Genomic DNA, 12,932 nt, shown 5'->3' on the forward strand with positions numbered 1-12,932 from the left:
TAATTTTATTAAAATATTGAATAGACAACTTTCTCACCGAGTACACAAAAACATTTAACCTCCGGGAAGAGACATCAAAAGACAAAAAAAAAAAATACAAATTAGTTTCCAAATCATTTTAAACATTTAAGACAACCGCCAAATGTCTAGCTCACGATAGCCTACCCATGGTGAGGACTGATAAGAATGTGTTTACTCAGCGCTTTTAAGCAAATGTGTAGACTGTTGAAACCTAACCGTTGCTTTTGCTAAAATGTGCAAATTGAATTTTTCCGTTATCACTCGTGCTCGCTGTGACAGGCTATGAGTCCTCCAACATGACCCCAAAATATAAACAATTAAAAGAACAAAAAAAATAAAGGACAAGAATTTACCATTTCTACGCAATTATCATTTATAACAATGCAAAATCAACTACTACTGTGCAACTAAATGGACTACATCCAACGGCTTTGTGATATCAAGAGGAGGTGAATTGTGCAGGATCTTAGTCCAGGCTTGGTTTCCTCTTAAGGCATTTACGCTTGAAAGGTCCTCTTCATCAGAAAACAGGGCTGCCAGATAGAAGGGTGTGCTTCACATCCCAGAACCCAAATCAAGAGAGACACATCTGTCTCTCTTGAGCTTCCTTCAGTGTCCATTTATCATCGTCTTAGGTAGGTGTGCGTGCATGTATTTACAAACTTTACCAAATGCATTGCCACTGTGGCGCCTCTGCCTACTTCCTAATACGTGCAGTGATGAAAAGCAAGGCACCAACTCGATGCATCTTATGCAGTCCTCTTCATGCGTACATCCCAATGCAATCATCATCACTCACTCCCTTCCGTAGTAACTCTCAGATGCACTTCCCTCTCTCCTCTCTCCCTTACATATTCTATTGATTAGCATGGGTTTATGTATGATTGCATGTACATCTTTAGGTCTACATTTGCATCTGTATGTGGAGAATTTTGGGCGTACTGAGCATTTGGGATATTTTGGGATATTTTGAAAGAGAAGGAGGAGGGTGGAAGTGTACGGGGCGGTGCTGTCTGAGAATCTAGAAAACCGGCAGTCTGGTGGAGGTCAGAGTACAGGCATTGATATCCTCAGTGTGAGAGGCTCTGTGCAGGGACGGTTCTGAGGCACTGCGGTTTATCTTAGGTAGGGCATGCTGGAGAAGCTCAATCGACGACAAGATCTAAAAAAATATAAAAATAAAATGCATTAAAAGAGAGATAAAGAAAAATAACACTTTTGTATAGCTTTAGTTGTTCTACAATTAGACTGTACTTCACCTGCGGGAAGAGTGGCCTCTCGTCCTTGGACTTCTTGATGCAGTCGGCCACCAACCTTTTCATGGCTTTAGGGCAGTTCTTGTAGAGTTTACTGAGGTCTGGAGACAAATAGCCTCTTCCCACCATGAAGATAATCTGAGAGGAGGGAGTCACACACAGCAGATAGACTGAGGGGAGTGTGTGGAGCGTTTGGAAATATTTCAGAGTTGAGCTATTGATCCAAGTTAGTGTGACAGTAAGGACACCTGATCAGTCCTAAATCAGAAGTCAATCGCAGAGATATTATAGAAGTAAAGCCATTGGGCCAAAGGTGGCAAGCCTCTGAAACACTGCAACTATTGTGAAGGCATAAGTACATGATGCAGCAGAGATAGAATGGATAATAAGAGCACACTATGTGCTCTCCAGTTCAGCAGTGCATCATAACAGTACTTATGGGCACACTTTGTACTTCAACCTATTTTGAATACAAACACAGTGAACTAAACCAAGGAGTCAGACACGATCCAAACCAGGTCTCGTGGCCTGTGGGAGGACGACACAGGCACACACACACACACACACACACACACACACGCACCCCTTTCCTCACCCACAAACAGGGTTGTGTTACGGGGTCTAAAATTAGGCCAGTGGCTCCAGGACGCCCGTCTCTGTTCCATGGTGGGCCTTAGGCCAGCTCCACAGACAGCGACCCAGTGTCTTTCCACCACCTTCAGGCCCCGGCCGTGCAGCCTGACACTGGGACCCGGGCGAAGACTGGAGCTTAGGAATATGTCTGACTGTGGGTTACAGCTCTGTTTTACACAACCAAATCTAACAAAGTAGCAACAACTTGCAGTCTTATTCCAGAATGTTAATGCCACCTATATAGAGAGCTGTGCCACTAAACTATGGTCACCTGACATACAGTCTGACATGTGGAAGGATGAGACTTTACCTGATCTCTAGTTGCTATCAGGGAGTATGGGAGCTCTCCCGTCATTAGCTCAAAGAGAACAATTCCATAGGAATAGACATCAGACTGGAAGCTGTAGGGGTTGTTATCCTGCATGCGGATAACCTCAGGAGCCTGTGGACACACAGATTTGAAAAAGAAACACAAGGGATGATATTTTCTTCTAGGATTTTTTATATATTTATTTTATCCGTTTGTGTTTCAAAACATGTCTCATTGTAGTCTTCTTTTATGCTTAAGTGAACTCAAGGCTGTGTTACTGACCATCCAGAGAATGGATCCAGAAGGCTGCTCCACCTGATGAGAGCCGCTCCATCTGGCCTTCACGGTCGCCAGACCAAAGTCTCCAATTTTCACTGTTAGCCCTTCATGCAAGAAGATGTCTACGCTGCTGTCAAGGAATCACAGCTAAAGCACAGTGAGGAAACACACATCCTGATCAGTAGGAGGTTTACACTGCACTAAGTAATCACACACACACACTGACACAGTAAAAAGGATACTGTTGGACTTCATGTCACGATGAATGATGTTCTTTGCATGCAGATAGCTAAAAATGAGGAAGGAAAAAAATTAAAAAAAATAAAAATCAGATGAGATCTTGATTCCTTTTATTTTTGTTTATCAGTAAAGCTCCATTTGTCAAGGCTTACTCCATGCCCTGAGCTGTCTGCCTGGCGATGTCTATGAGCTGGATTATCTTGAAGTTTGTCTCCAGGACGTGAATGTGTTTGTAGAGGCTGCTGCCCTCACACCACTGGGTCACAATGGCCAGGTTGTCCTTCGTCATGTAGCCCATGAACAACAGTATGTTGACATGTCGTGTTTTCCTGTGAGCAGAGGAAGAGCAAAAGAGGAAATAACCAAAATGAGGATCAAAATTAAAAGTTTGCATTGAAGATGATTCACCAAGAATTTACTAATTTGCAACTTTCAAAACAGCCAAAAAACCTAGCTTAACAAAAAACACCCATTGTATCGATGCCATTTCTTACCTCAAGACTGCCACTTCATTTCTGAATGCCTGAAACTGCTCTGGTGTGGGGTCAGTTACCTTCAAAATCTTCACTGCTACATCACCTACAACGCAAATAGTCTGCTCAGTTACCACTGACCCATAAAAACCCACTGTGAGCCCATACGAAAAGCCGTGAAACATGCACACGGATCACTTTTCAACCATTGTATGTGTCAGGTAACTGATTTGAAAGTGTTAAGTGTAGTATGAAATTGTGAAAGTGCTAGTGGTTACACCTGAATGTGCCCCCCCACATGTGATATGCATTCCTACCATGCCATTTCCCTTTGTACACAGTTCCAAATGAGCCTGAACCAATGCGGGAGTTCAGATAGACCTCACTGGCCTCAATCTCCCAGTAGTAACTGGAGTCCCGCTTGTCCCGAGGCCTCTGGATAAACACAAATCAACAAGTAGGGTAGATTGCATAACTGGACTAACAATATATATATATATATATATATATATATATATATTTTTTTTGTAGACTGAAGACTTTTTAAGACCCCGCAGAAACCCTGTATATACACTACATACCAGCAGGAATGTAAAGACTACTAGAATATTTTCCTCAATTAAAAGTAATATTCCTCCCAAAATGTAGCAAAGTACAATACTTCATAGAATAAGTAAAATGGCTGGGCTATAGAAAAAAAATAGCCTAATTCATTACCTCCTCTTCGCCACACAAGATAAGACTTACAATTTTATTTATCTCCTGAGTGTTGAAGGACGGGGCCCTCTCTCGCTGGGCAGGTGCGGGGGCTTTGGACGGGGGCTGAGACCAGCCTGTAGGGCTCTGGCTGGGGGAACTCCCCGCTTCAGGAATACAGAGAGAAGGTTGAAGCGATTCAGGATGGAAAGAAGTCAATCATTTACTACTGGCTGTTCATGGAACTCTATGTATGCGTTGAACTTACATGTGGCACTTTGTAGTTTGGCTTATTTGAAGCTATTGAACTTTGAAGCTAACGCACTTCAGTTTGTGCCTTTGTGGTTGAATACACTTGCCGGAAGTTGCTTTGGATAAAAGAGTCAGCTAAATGAAATGTTATGTAATAAGGATTAGTAAGCGTCCAAAAAGTATGTATGGGGATTTTTTGACTGATTGAAAAATTGATTATTTTCCCTAGAAATGATATTTGTCTTTTTACAAATGATTCACTTAATATTTTCTGTTTATACAGTACTGCTGACAGTAACTACATCATATCTGAGACCAGCTAAACAGACAGGAAAGTAGAAAATGCGGAAAATCCATAGAATGTACTTCTTTACAAACAAAATAAATGTCAATGGCTGACATGTGATGGGCAAATTAGTTTTTACAAATGTCTTATGATATAGTGTTATGAAAGTGTATTATTCAATTTTCTTTTTTAAAGAAAAAAAATTGCAACATATACATGGGTGCCAATCAAATCAGCACACATGTATTGTGAAAGAATCGAATTGGGACAAAGGCATATTGCCCCAGCCATAGTGTCAGATAGCAAAACTTAACTTTTTAGGATGTCACTAAATGGAATATAAGAATTCTCTCTAATCTAGTCATCTCTATTTAACAATTTGCGACATAACTGTCCTCCTTCACGCTTGTTATCAGACTCATCCTCGGAAAATGAAGCTATCAGATACAGATTAGTGTTGTAATACCACCTCTACTGCTTAGCTATTAGTAACGTCGTTGAATATGACGGGTAGACCTTAATGTCCAATGCTGTAATGAGATATTTCCATTTTGGAGGTTGAAGCAGATGGCTAGATCATCAATAGACAAGTAAAGTTTAGAATTTGAACCCTTAATTTTTAAATGAATGCACAATTTAAAGGGGGGGGGGGGAGGTTAGTGGAGAGGGTGAAGGGAGGAAGTGTGTCATGCAGCACAAAAGTAACATGACAACATGCAGAGCAAGCACTTACCAGAGTCATGATCACGCATTGCATCCTAGAGAGAGAGAAAAAAAAAAAAAAAAAAAAAAAAAAAAACTTCTGTTAGCGTGTTCAAACAGTTAAACATATGCTGTGCAGTCACTCATGGTTTGACTTCAGTACTGAGATGTGAATGCAGATAGCCTGTTTGCAATGCATGCCATTCAGACCGCACACAGACGCTCCACTTTCTAACCTTTTCTGGACTCTCAGATGAGGCCTCAACAAAAGACTGGGAGAAGTGCACAATACCTACTTTCCTCTTCAGCCAGAATCTATGGCACCAGGAGCTGGGGGAGGTACTCAGGCAGTCTAGCTACTCCCCAGCAGGGTACACAATACAACAGGCCAGTGAGGTCAGGAGGAAAAGGGACACAGTAAAGGAGAGTAAGGAAGGAATGATGCAAAGAGAGATGCCCAGGTTACTTCCTGTACAGAATGTAGAGAAGATATTCTACAAAGCATGTAAAACTAGTGAGCCGATTATGCAAGAACATGGACAGTGAAAAAGCAGAAACTAGAACTACGCAGGGGGAAGTCAAGAGTCGCATATTTAAAAAAATAAAATGCCATCAGGGGAATTACAAAAAACAGGTCGAAACCCCACCCAGGTGGATTGGATTACATAACACAGAAGTAGATAAGAAGTAGAAAGACGAAGGGTGAAGATAGTTGGGATGCCTAGAGACATATGTAGGAGATATTTTAGGAATGGCTTTGAACAGCTTCAAAAGTGTCCTGTTATTGGCTGCAAACAGGACACCTTTGAGGCTGTGGTGGAGAGGAGGTCACTGAACAAATTGTTATCATGGATAACCCCGACCACCCTCTCCACCCCACACTGGTCCAACAGAGGAGCAGCTTCTCTAAGAGGCTCCGACAGCTTCGATGTCGCACAGACCGCTACAAGAAATCATTCCTATCACAGGCAATAAAACATTTTAACACTTCATCACTTAGTGGTGGGTACAGTAGAGCATCACAATACTGCACTAAGTGCACCTTGCACAATATGTTTATCTACAGCTTTATCAATGATAGTTAAACAGTTCATAATTTTTTTTCCAACTTTTATACATTTAAATTATTTTTCTTATATTCTATCCTAACATTATTTCATGTTTATTGTATCCTATTATTTCATGTACATTCTGTATGTGTGCCGTGTGTCTGATGTTTTGCTGCTGCAACACTGGAATTTCCCGTTTTTTTGGGATCAATAAAAATCTATCTACTATCTATCCATCCATCCTTCTACCCAACCTACAGGAGTACCCAAGACGTTCGGTGTGTAGTTACCTCAATCATGCTGCTGTCCACAGGCATGGTAGTGCTAACCATGTGGACGTTGGGCGTGGAAGTGGAGCGCTGTCTCTGGGAGAGCCAGCCGCCTGTGGGTGTGTAAGGCGTGGTGTAGTTGAAGGCATGGGGGGTGGAATATCGGTGGGCTGAGCTGTGAAGGTGAACGAGGATATTACGACCAAGCAGCTATTGTTTGTCTACATCTTGTGTCACTGATACGACACACAGCGTTGACATTTGAAAGAAAAAGCCAACGCTGAATGCTTGGACTTCTTTAAAATTGGACTGCCCTAGGTGTGGTGGTGGTTGATGCGGGGGCTTTCTGGTTTCAATTCTGTCATTTTCTCTCACATTCCCCATTCAAACTTCATCTGTTTATATTGTGCCATCAACAACCTGCTACCACACATGCAAAATCAATAAGAGGCCTGCTATATTCGGGGTGGGGGGGGGGCTGCAAAAAATAGCGCTGTGAGAAAATAGTTCTTGGTTAATTTTGTTGTGGCCTTGCCAAGATAAGCATTGGCTCCGCTAGTACAAAGCTCACCAGCCAAAAATGTTAATCTGCAAACAATCCAAATGTTAGTGTGACTTGAGAAGTTCATTTTTACAAGCCCAAAAATCTAATACAGTTGAAATATATCCCAAAACGGCCCTGTTACTGGATTAAACTGTGCTGTACTGTAGCTGCTGGTTAAAATGGGGACAGTGGAAGCTGAGTGAGGTGTATATAAACAGAGATCATATTAAATAACACTTATGACCATGGAGTGCACTCGTTGAGAGCAATCCCCCTTCTGGCGATACATGACTATGTTTCAAAAGAGTATTTGAGATCGCTCTGCATGGAACAACTTGATACTTTGTGAGCACTAATTTGGCAGCTCAGAGTGCTTTTTAACAATTTTAAGTGCTCCTGAAACAACAGGCTCTTTTCACACATCTCATTACATCAGCACTTGGACTGGTAAGCCTCCATAAAGCTGCGGACATTGTCTTAAAAATAGGATTCCGTTCAATTAAGATTAAGGTTCTTGCCACATTAGAACTACGGCTGTTTTGTAGTCGAGCATGACAAATAACAGAAAACGACAAAAGGTCATCATGGCTTCCTAAACCTGCCAATGTATCTCCACCTCTATTACCAGTACACTCATCCAATACCTCATTATTATTATTCAGTAATCCACAGCAACCAAAACTTTGTTTTTTCCTTGCTGCGTTGCCAGCAGTTTGCAGTTCACGTAGCACCCCACATGTTTTTGACCTCTTGTAGCTGTTTTTGTATGAGAGGGTCCCCGTTTTGTTTATCTTGTGTACACGCATGCAGACGAACGCACGTGACATGAACCCGCGAAGACCGGGCAAGAGGAAACTGTTAATATGTTAACATGGACATAAACATGGACGCAAACAATGTTCGCTTTGAAATACTTAAAAAAAAAAAAAAAAAAAGGAAAAGGGCTTTGCGAATGTTTTACGAGGATTGGACACATTTGTTAGAGCTCAAGGACGCACACACACACACACACACACACACACACACAGTGTGTAAACATAACTTTTGTTTGTTCACAAGAAAACCCTACAGGGCCAGACTAAAAGACAAGTAATGTCCTTTCCTCTGGAGGCAAAAGAGGAGGGCTCAATTCCGCAAAAGCATTTTCATATAGTTCGTATCATGTGTGTGGATGCGTATGCTTGGTTTCCGAAAATGTCTCATTTGTGCATGTATCATTTGAACCCGAGAATGGGAATAATGTAGTCTTGAGGGCAATAACTACTTTAGGTATGTATAGTATGTAGCCTATAATCCTAAAAACACTGAGAGGATGGGTTATGGATTGGTCAAATATTAAAAACTTTGCCTTACCTTGGAAATCGTGATAAGGACTCTCTCATTCGCCGGGACGTCAGCGGGGGAAGTGACGGGGCGCCGCTCTCACCAGGTGTTGGACACAACCTGAAGATAAAGAGTGATAGAGAGTGAATCTCTCGTAGCGTACAGTCCGGGGGAATGTGTGAGTGTTTTATCAAATAACAGCTGACTGCTACAGACCGCATTGGTTGTCAGGTGAAAGGGCTCATCTGGGGTTATAAGGGCTGACAATGATATGGATCTTTTGATACGTACGGTCTGTGTGAAAGGTTGCATGCAAAATACCACTAACAAGCTTCTATTCCCAATGTGAGTATGCAAATCCATAAATATACGGGCTGAGACCTAATCAGGAGACCTGTAGCATGAGCAGAACCAGCTTTCCCTACTTTATCTCAACAAAACAATTTCTGATGCACTATGAATCCAACCTCAGATTGAATTAAATGATATACATATTCTATATATTTTACATTCTATCTGTCAGTTAAATTACTATAACAAATTATTCGAGATGTTCAAAAAGTATTGTTAGAGAATGTACTGAAAAGTTACTGATGGCCTTTCTCACATTATGCTCCCATTTTAAGCTGAAGACACTTACAGGAGTTGTCTGATATTGCTCCAGTCCACACACATCGTGGGCACTTTGGTGCTACAATGCTCATGGAATTTGTAGCCGCACGTTTGGCAACGGAAACCATTCAAAAGAAACTTCTGGCAAATGTCACAGAACGCTAGTTTCAGATACGTTTTCCGAACCTGAAAATGACAGGGAAAAAAAGTGTTTCTTTAGTAGTAACCCTTTGCAGTAACTTCAGTGTGAGGATATTGTAAAAGCTTTAGGTACTCACAAAATTATGCGTCGTCAAGGGAACGTGATCTAAAACCTCCACCAGTAGCTCTTCTCCAATAAGGGAGGTGCAGTCAGTGTTCCAATCCATCCGTAATTTTTTACTGGTGCAAAAAAAAAAAAAAAAATATAGGACAAAAGGCTTTGCATGAACGGGTCTCAAGCAAGCAAAAATAACCACAGCGAGTAGGAATGTGATTTGTACAATTTCTGATCTTTCAAACCCACGGTAGTCGCAAGCTCACCTCCTCTGTCCTGGATGCAGCCTAAAAACAGCACAGCACTGAGGTTGGAGACCTCGCACCTTTAATGCTTTAATCAGGCAACTGTGCAGGGTCAATCCTGGTCGCACATTTACCTGAGGGACAAAAAAGTATTCATTCCTCTGTTGCCTGCCAGGATGTAAGCAGCTCCGTACTGCTGTATGTGTTCAACTGCAGTCATTTTGCAGCCTTATTGGAAGTCTGGAAATCAGTATGCCATCTTCTGCATGCAGGAAAGATCCACTCACCACAGTGCGTTGCTGGTTTGGGAGGTAGACACGGATAGTGCTGCTCGCCTTAGAGTCGGGCATCTTGCTGTCATCTGAGGAGCGACGCTGACAAGGAAAGCCCTGGACAAGCGTCGGGGAAAGGCACGGGCCCTCGAACGCCGAGTCCTTCATTCCGAAACCGTTGCTCAGGGTCTTCCACGCGCCCTGGAGGTGCTCCATTAGTAAAGCCAAGTGCACTCAGTCAGTCAAGTGCACTCTGAAAAAAAAGAAGAAAATGCACACAGTATTACCAGTCCACATGCTTGAGAGCTCACAGCAAGAAGGGACTACCTAATATCACATGAGTTCTCTTTCTTCTGTGTAAGAATATCGGTGGTTTTCGCAAAACTTGGTGCCAAAGTTAAGGTTTGGGCTATGACATCAAGAACTTGTTGGATGTAATCTCTAAACATCATCTTACCAAGTGCAACATGTGATGCCATAATTAGGGCCATTTCAGGGTTATGTTTGTTAATAGCAAGTATGACAGGAAAAGTAAAGAGAACATGTACTGTTCTGAACTGCTTAGTGGTCACATTTGCTTATTAAACTATGGGCTCAACCCTATACTATAGCAATAGTTTTAAAAATAGCAAGTGTTTTTTTTGGGCATAACACTAGCAATTGGAGCAGGGAGCCGCAGAGTAATGTAGACACACACACACTCAGAACAAGAATCTCAGGTTGTTACAGAAGACAGCCTTATATGCACTCAGACTTATTCTGCATGGTCAGGCAATTAAAAGTCAACAGCTTTTAATATTTAGTATCACAATGTTCACATATAATGTCTAATTTAGAAATAATGAGGAAAAGTAGGACTTTAATAAAAACACTGGTGCACTAAATAAAAAACATCTATGCTTCTTGAAAAAAAAAAAAAAAATTGTCAACTATGCCATGGCTTGAAGAAACTTGGCTGATTCTTGGTCTTCATTTTCAGTGTGTATACCTTATTCTAATTATCTCTGGTGAGTCCTAGACAAAGACATGTCAACAATGAAGAGATGATTACTGCAGTTAGTGGTTAGCTGTCACAGCACACACACACAGGTGTGTCACCAACACAGAAAAGCAGGAACTTGGAAGATTGCGGGACTTCCACCCTTCCCACCATGCTGCAACAATGGTGCTCAAAACAAATGCTGTGATCCATCCAGAAAAGGGCTGAAGTATCAACAAAAAAAACGTTAAGTCCAGAATAATTAGCTGCTGCTTAGATCTGTTCTACATAACAGACCAGTCTACATAACACAGTGGACTTCACAAACCCACACCTACTGTTGCATCCACAGAGGGGATATCTTTGACTTGGATGAAGTCATAAAATGTAGGTGAGGTCAATGTCAGCAGGTTTGCATATTTTGGGAGACGTACGTGGGCTCGCTGACTTTCAAACGTCAATTGAGTTCCAATGAAATCCAACTTACTACTAAACGTAGGCCTACTAGTAAAATAAGCCTACTACTGAAAGGCTTGCACGGTTTACACCACTCCAGAAGCTCTTGGTGTTTCCTTAGGGCCTGGTAGGTCCAGTTATTAGTGTGAAATTGCCTGTAGGCCCTCAGAGGCGACCTCTCTATCGTTAAACTTCCCTGCTCAGCTCTGTTCTCTCTCCATTCAAATTCCGCTTGTTCAAACGATGCATGTCGTGGTCATGCGCCTTTATGGAGAAGCATTAACAAGTTATAGTTACTTTTTTTCAAACACATAAGTCAAAGAGTAGCGATGCTAAGAGCCAGTAGCCTGTGTGTGCTTACCAAGAGAAGTTAGGAAAGTTGTGCTCCGCCATAACTTCAGGAAAAAGTGGCGTCGGTGACATCATCATATTTGCAACGCATTCAAAGAAAAAGGAAAAAATCGAAGTTGGCGAAGAACCTGTAATTGTATCAAATTTGGATCCGGTAAAAGTAGCAATAATGTAAGACGTGGAGGTCTCTCATACCAGCCAGCAAATACAATAGGCTAGAGGAAAAGTTTGATCTCACAGTCGTGGTGAATGCGAGAAAAAAAAAAAAATCCGTCGGCCCCTCAAAGTGACAAGGCGAGGGATAGCCTACGCTTAAGTCCCGTCAAGAACTTTCAAATTAAAACTCCAATAATTGATCGGCACTGCTTCGCTTTTAAATCAATATTTACGTTGTTACGGAGAAGGTGGAAAGGTTTGAGTTGGTGTCGTGCTTCCGTCTGACGCCAGTGATTGAAACAGGACCTCGCAGTCATAACAAGAGTTGCAAGCATCATCAGCATTACTCACACTGCGCAATCAGAGCACGACATTTAATCCCACCCACTATGGTAAAACACTTGATTTTGCTTATTATAAAAGGAAAAGTACACTTGGAAGTGTTGGTTTCTAAATAAATGACCATATTTTACAGCACGCCTATTTAAAGTCATATTCTGTAGCCGCATACACGTCGCGTTGAGCCCATACAGGTTTATTTTCCCTAAAGGCAATGCATGTGGAACATTGATATAGTTTTTCAATGTACATGTATTTAAAATAATAGTTGCAAGAGCAACTTTTGAAAAGAAAAAAAAAATCGGCCCACTACCGGTTTGGAGTAAAGGAGTCTAGGCTGATCCGTTATGGACTCCAAGTGCACCATCATCTGGAGATTTGGGGACAGTGCACCATTGTAGCGTTGGACATTATTTCGGAGCCTTTCTGACATTCATGACAGCCATGCTACATTTTACACATCTATTCAAAAAGACAATAGTGGCTACTGAAAAGGTTCCACTTATAGGCCTAATATGAGGTGTGACAATTTTCTTTAAATTGAAGGAAATGCATAATTATTTAGTTATGGATTTGAAATGGTTACAAACATAACACCAGACTTAAACATAAGCTTTTTGTTAGCCAAGGACACATCTTATCCTTTCCAAAACTGGTCTAGAAACAGTACAATTGTAAACCCTCTACACTCACCATGTGTTCACCATCTCTATAGCATCCCGGTCTGGGTCCCCTGAGGTACCCTGATTACAGATGGCTCATAGGTCCTTTCAGCAAGCTGGAGTTGACACCACCTGAAAATAAAACAGCTTCATCAACATCCCGGTCTGTGTGACTTGATGGCTTCAGCATGCATTGTTTCCATAAAGCAGTGGCAGACCATTTTTGCCAGAAATCTAAATCACAAACCCATGTTAAATTTCAATTTTGCGT

At 41.6% G+C, this 12,932-nt stretch overlaps 1 protein-coding gene across 4 annotated transcripts; it reads right to left on the reverse strand.

The window, feature by feature from the left end:
* Positions 1 to 455: 455 nt before the first annotated feature.
* Positions 456 to 12,792, reverse strand: raf1a (Raf-1 proto-oncogene, serine/threonine kinase a). Of its 4 annotated transcripts, none has more exons than XM_034876019.1 (18): positions 12,693 to 12,792; positions 9,734 to 9,971; positions 9,468 to 9,580; positions 9,224 to 9,326; positions 8,974 to 9,131; positions 8,364 to 8,453; positions 6,488 to 6,641; positions 5,385 to 5,504; positions 5,180 to 5,204; positions 3,960 to 4,075; positions 3,530 to 3,647; positions 3,234 to 3,318; positions 2,892 to 3,068; positions 2,742 to 2,788; positions 2,503 to 2,621; positions 2,221 to 2,352; positions 1,281 to 1,415; positions 456 to 1,183 (listed from the first exon to the last, which is right to left on the reverse strand). In XM_034876019.1, exons 2-18 carry the CDS (start codon positions 9,932 to 9,934, stop codon positions 1,043 to 1,045), a joined length of 2,034 nt encoding a protein of 677 aa, XP_034731910.1. In that variant the 5' UTR covers positions 9,935 to 9,971; positions 12,693 to 12,792; the 3' UTR covers positions 456 to 1,042. The 4 variants fall into 4 exon arrangements, with proteins under 4 accessions (XP_034731910.1, XP_034731909.1, XP_034731911.1 ...); XM_034876018.1 differs by lacking the exon at positions 12,693 to 12,792 and adding an exon at positions 11,515 to 11,996; XM_034876020.1 differs by lacking the exon at positions 12,693 to 12,792 and adding an exon at positions 11,515 to 11,995 and having other exon boundaries at positions 5,445 to 5,504.
* Positions 12,793 to 12,932: the final 140 nt, after the last annotated feature.

This window comes from Etheostoma cragini, chromosome 7 (assembly GCF_013103735.1).
Source record: "Etheostoma cragini isolate CJK2018 chromosome 7, CSU_Ecrag_1.0, whole genome shotgun sequence".
NCBI lineage: Eukaryota > Metazoa > Chordata > Actinopteri > Perciformes > Percidae > Etheostoma > Etheostoma cragini.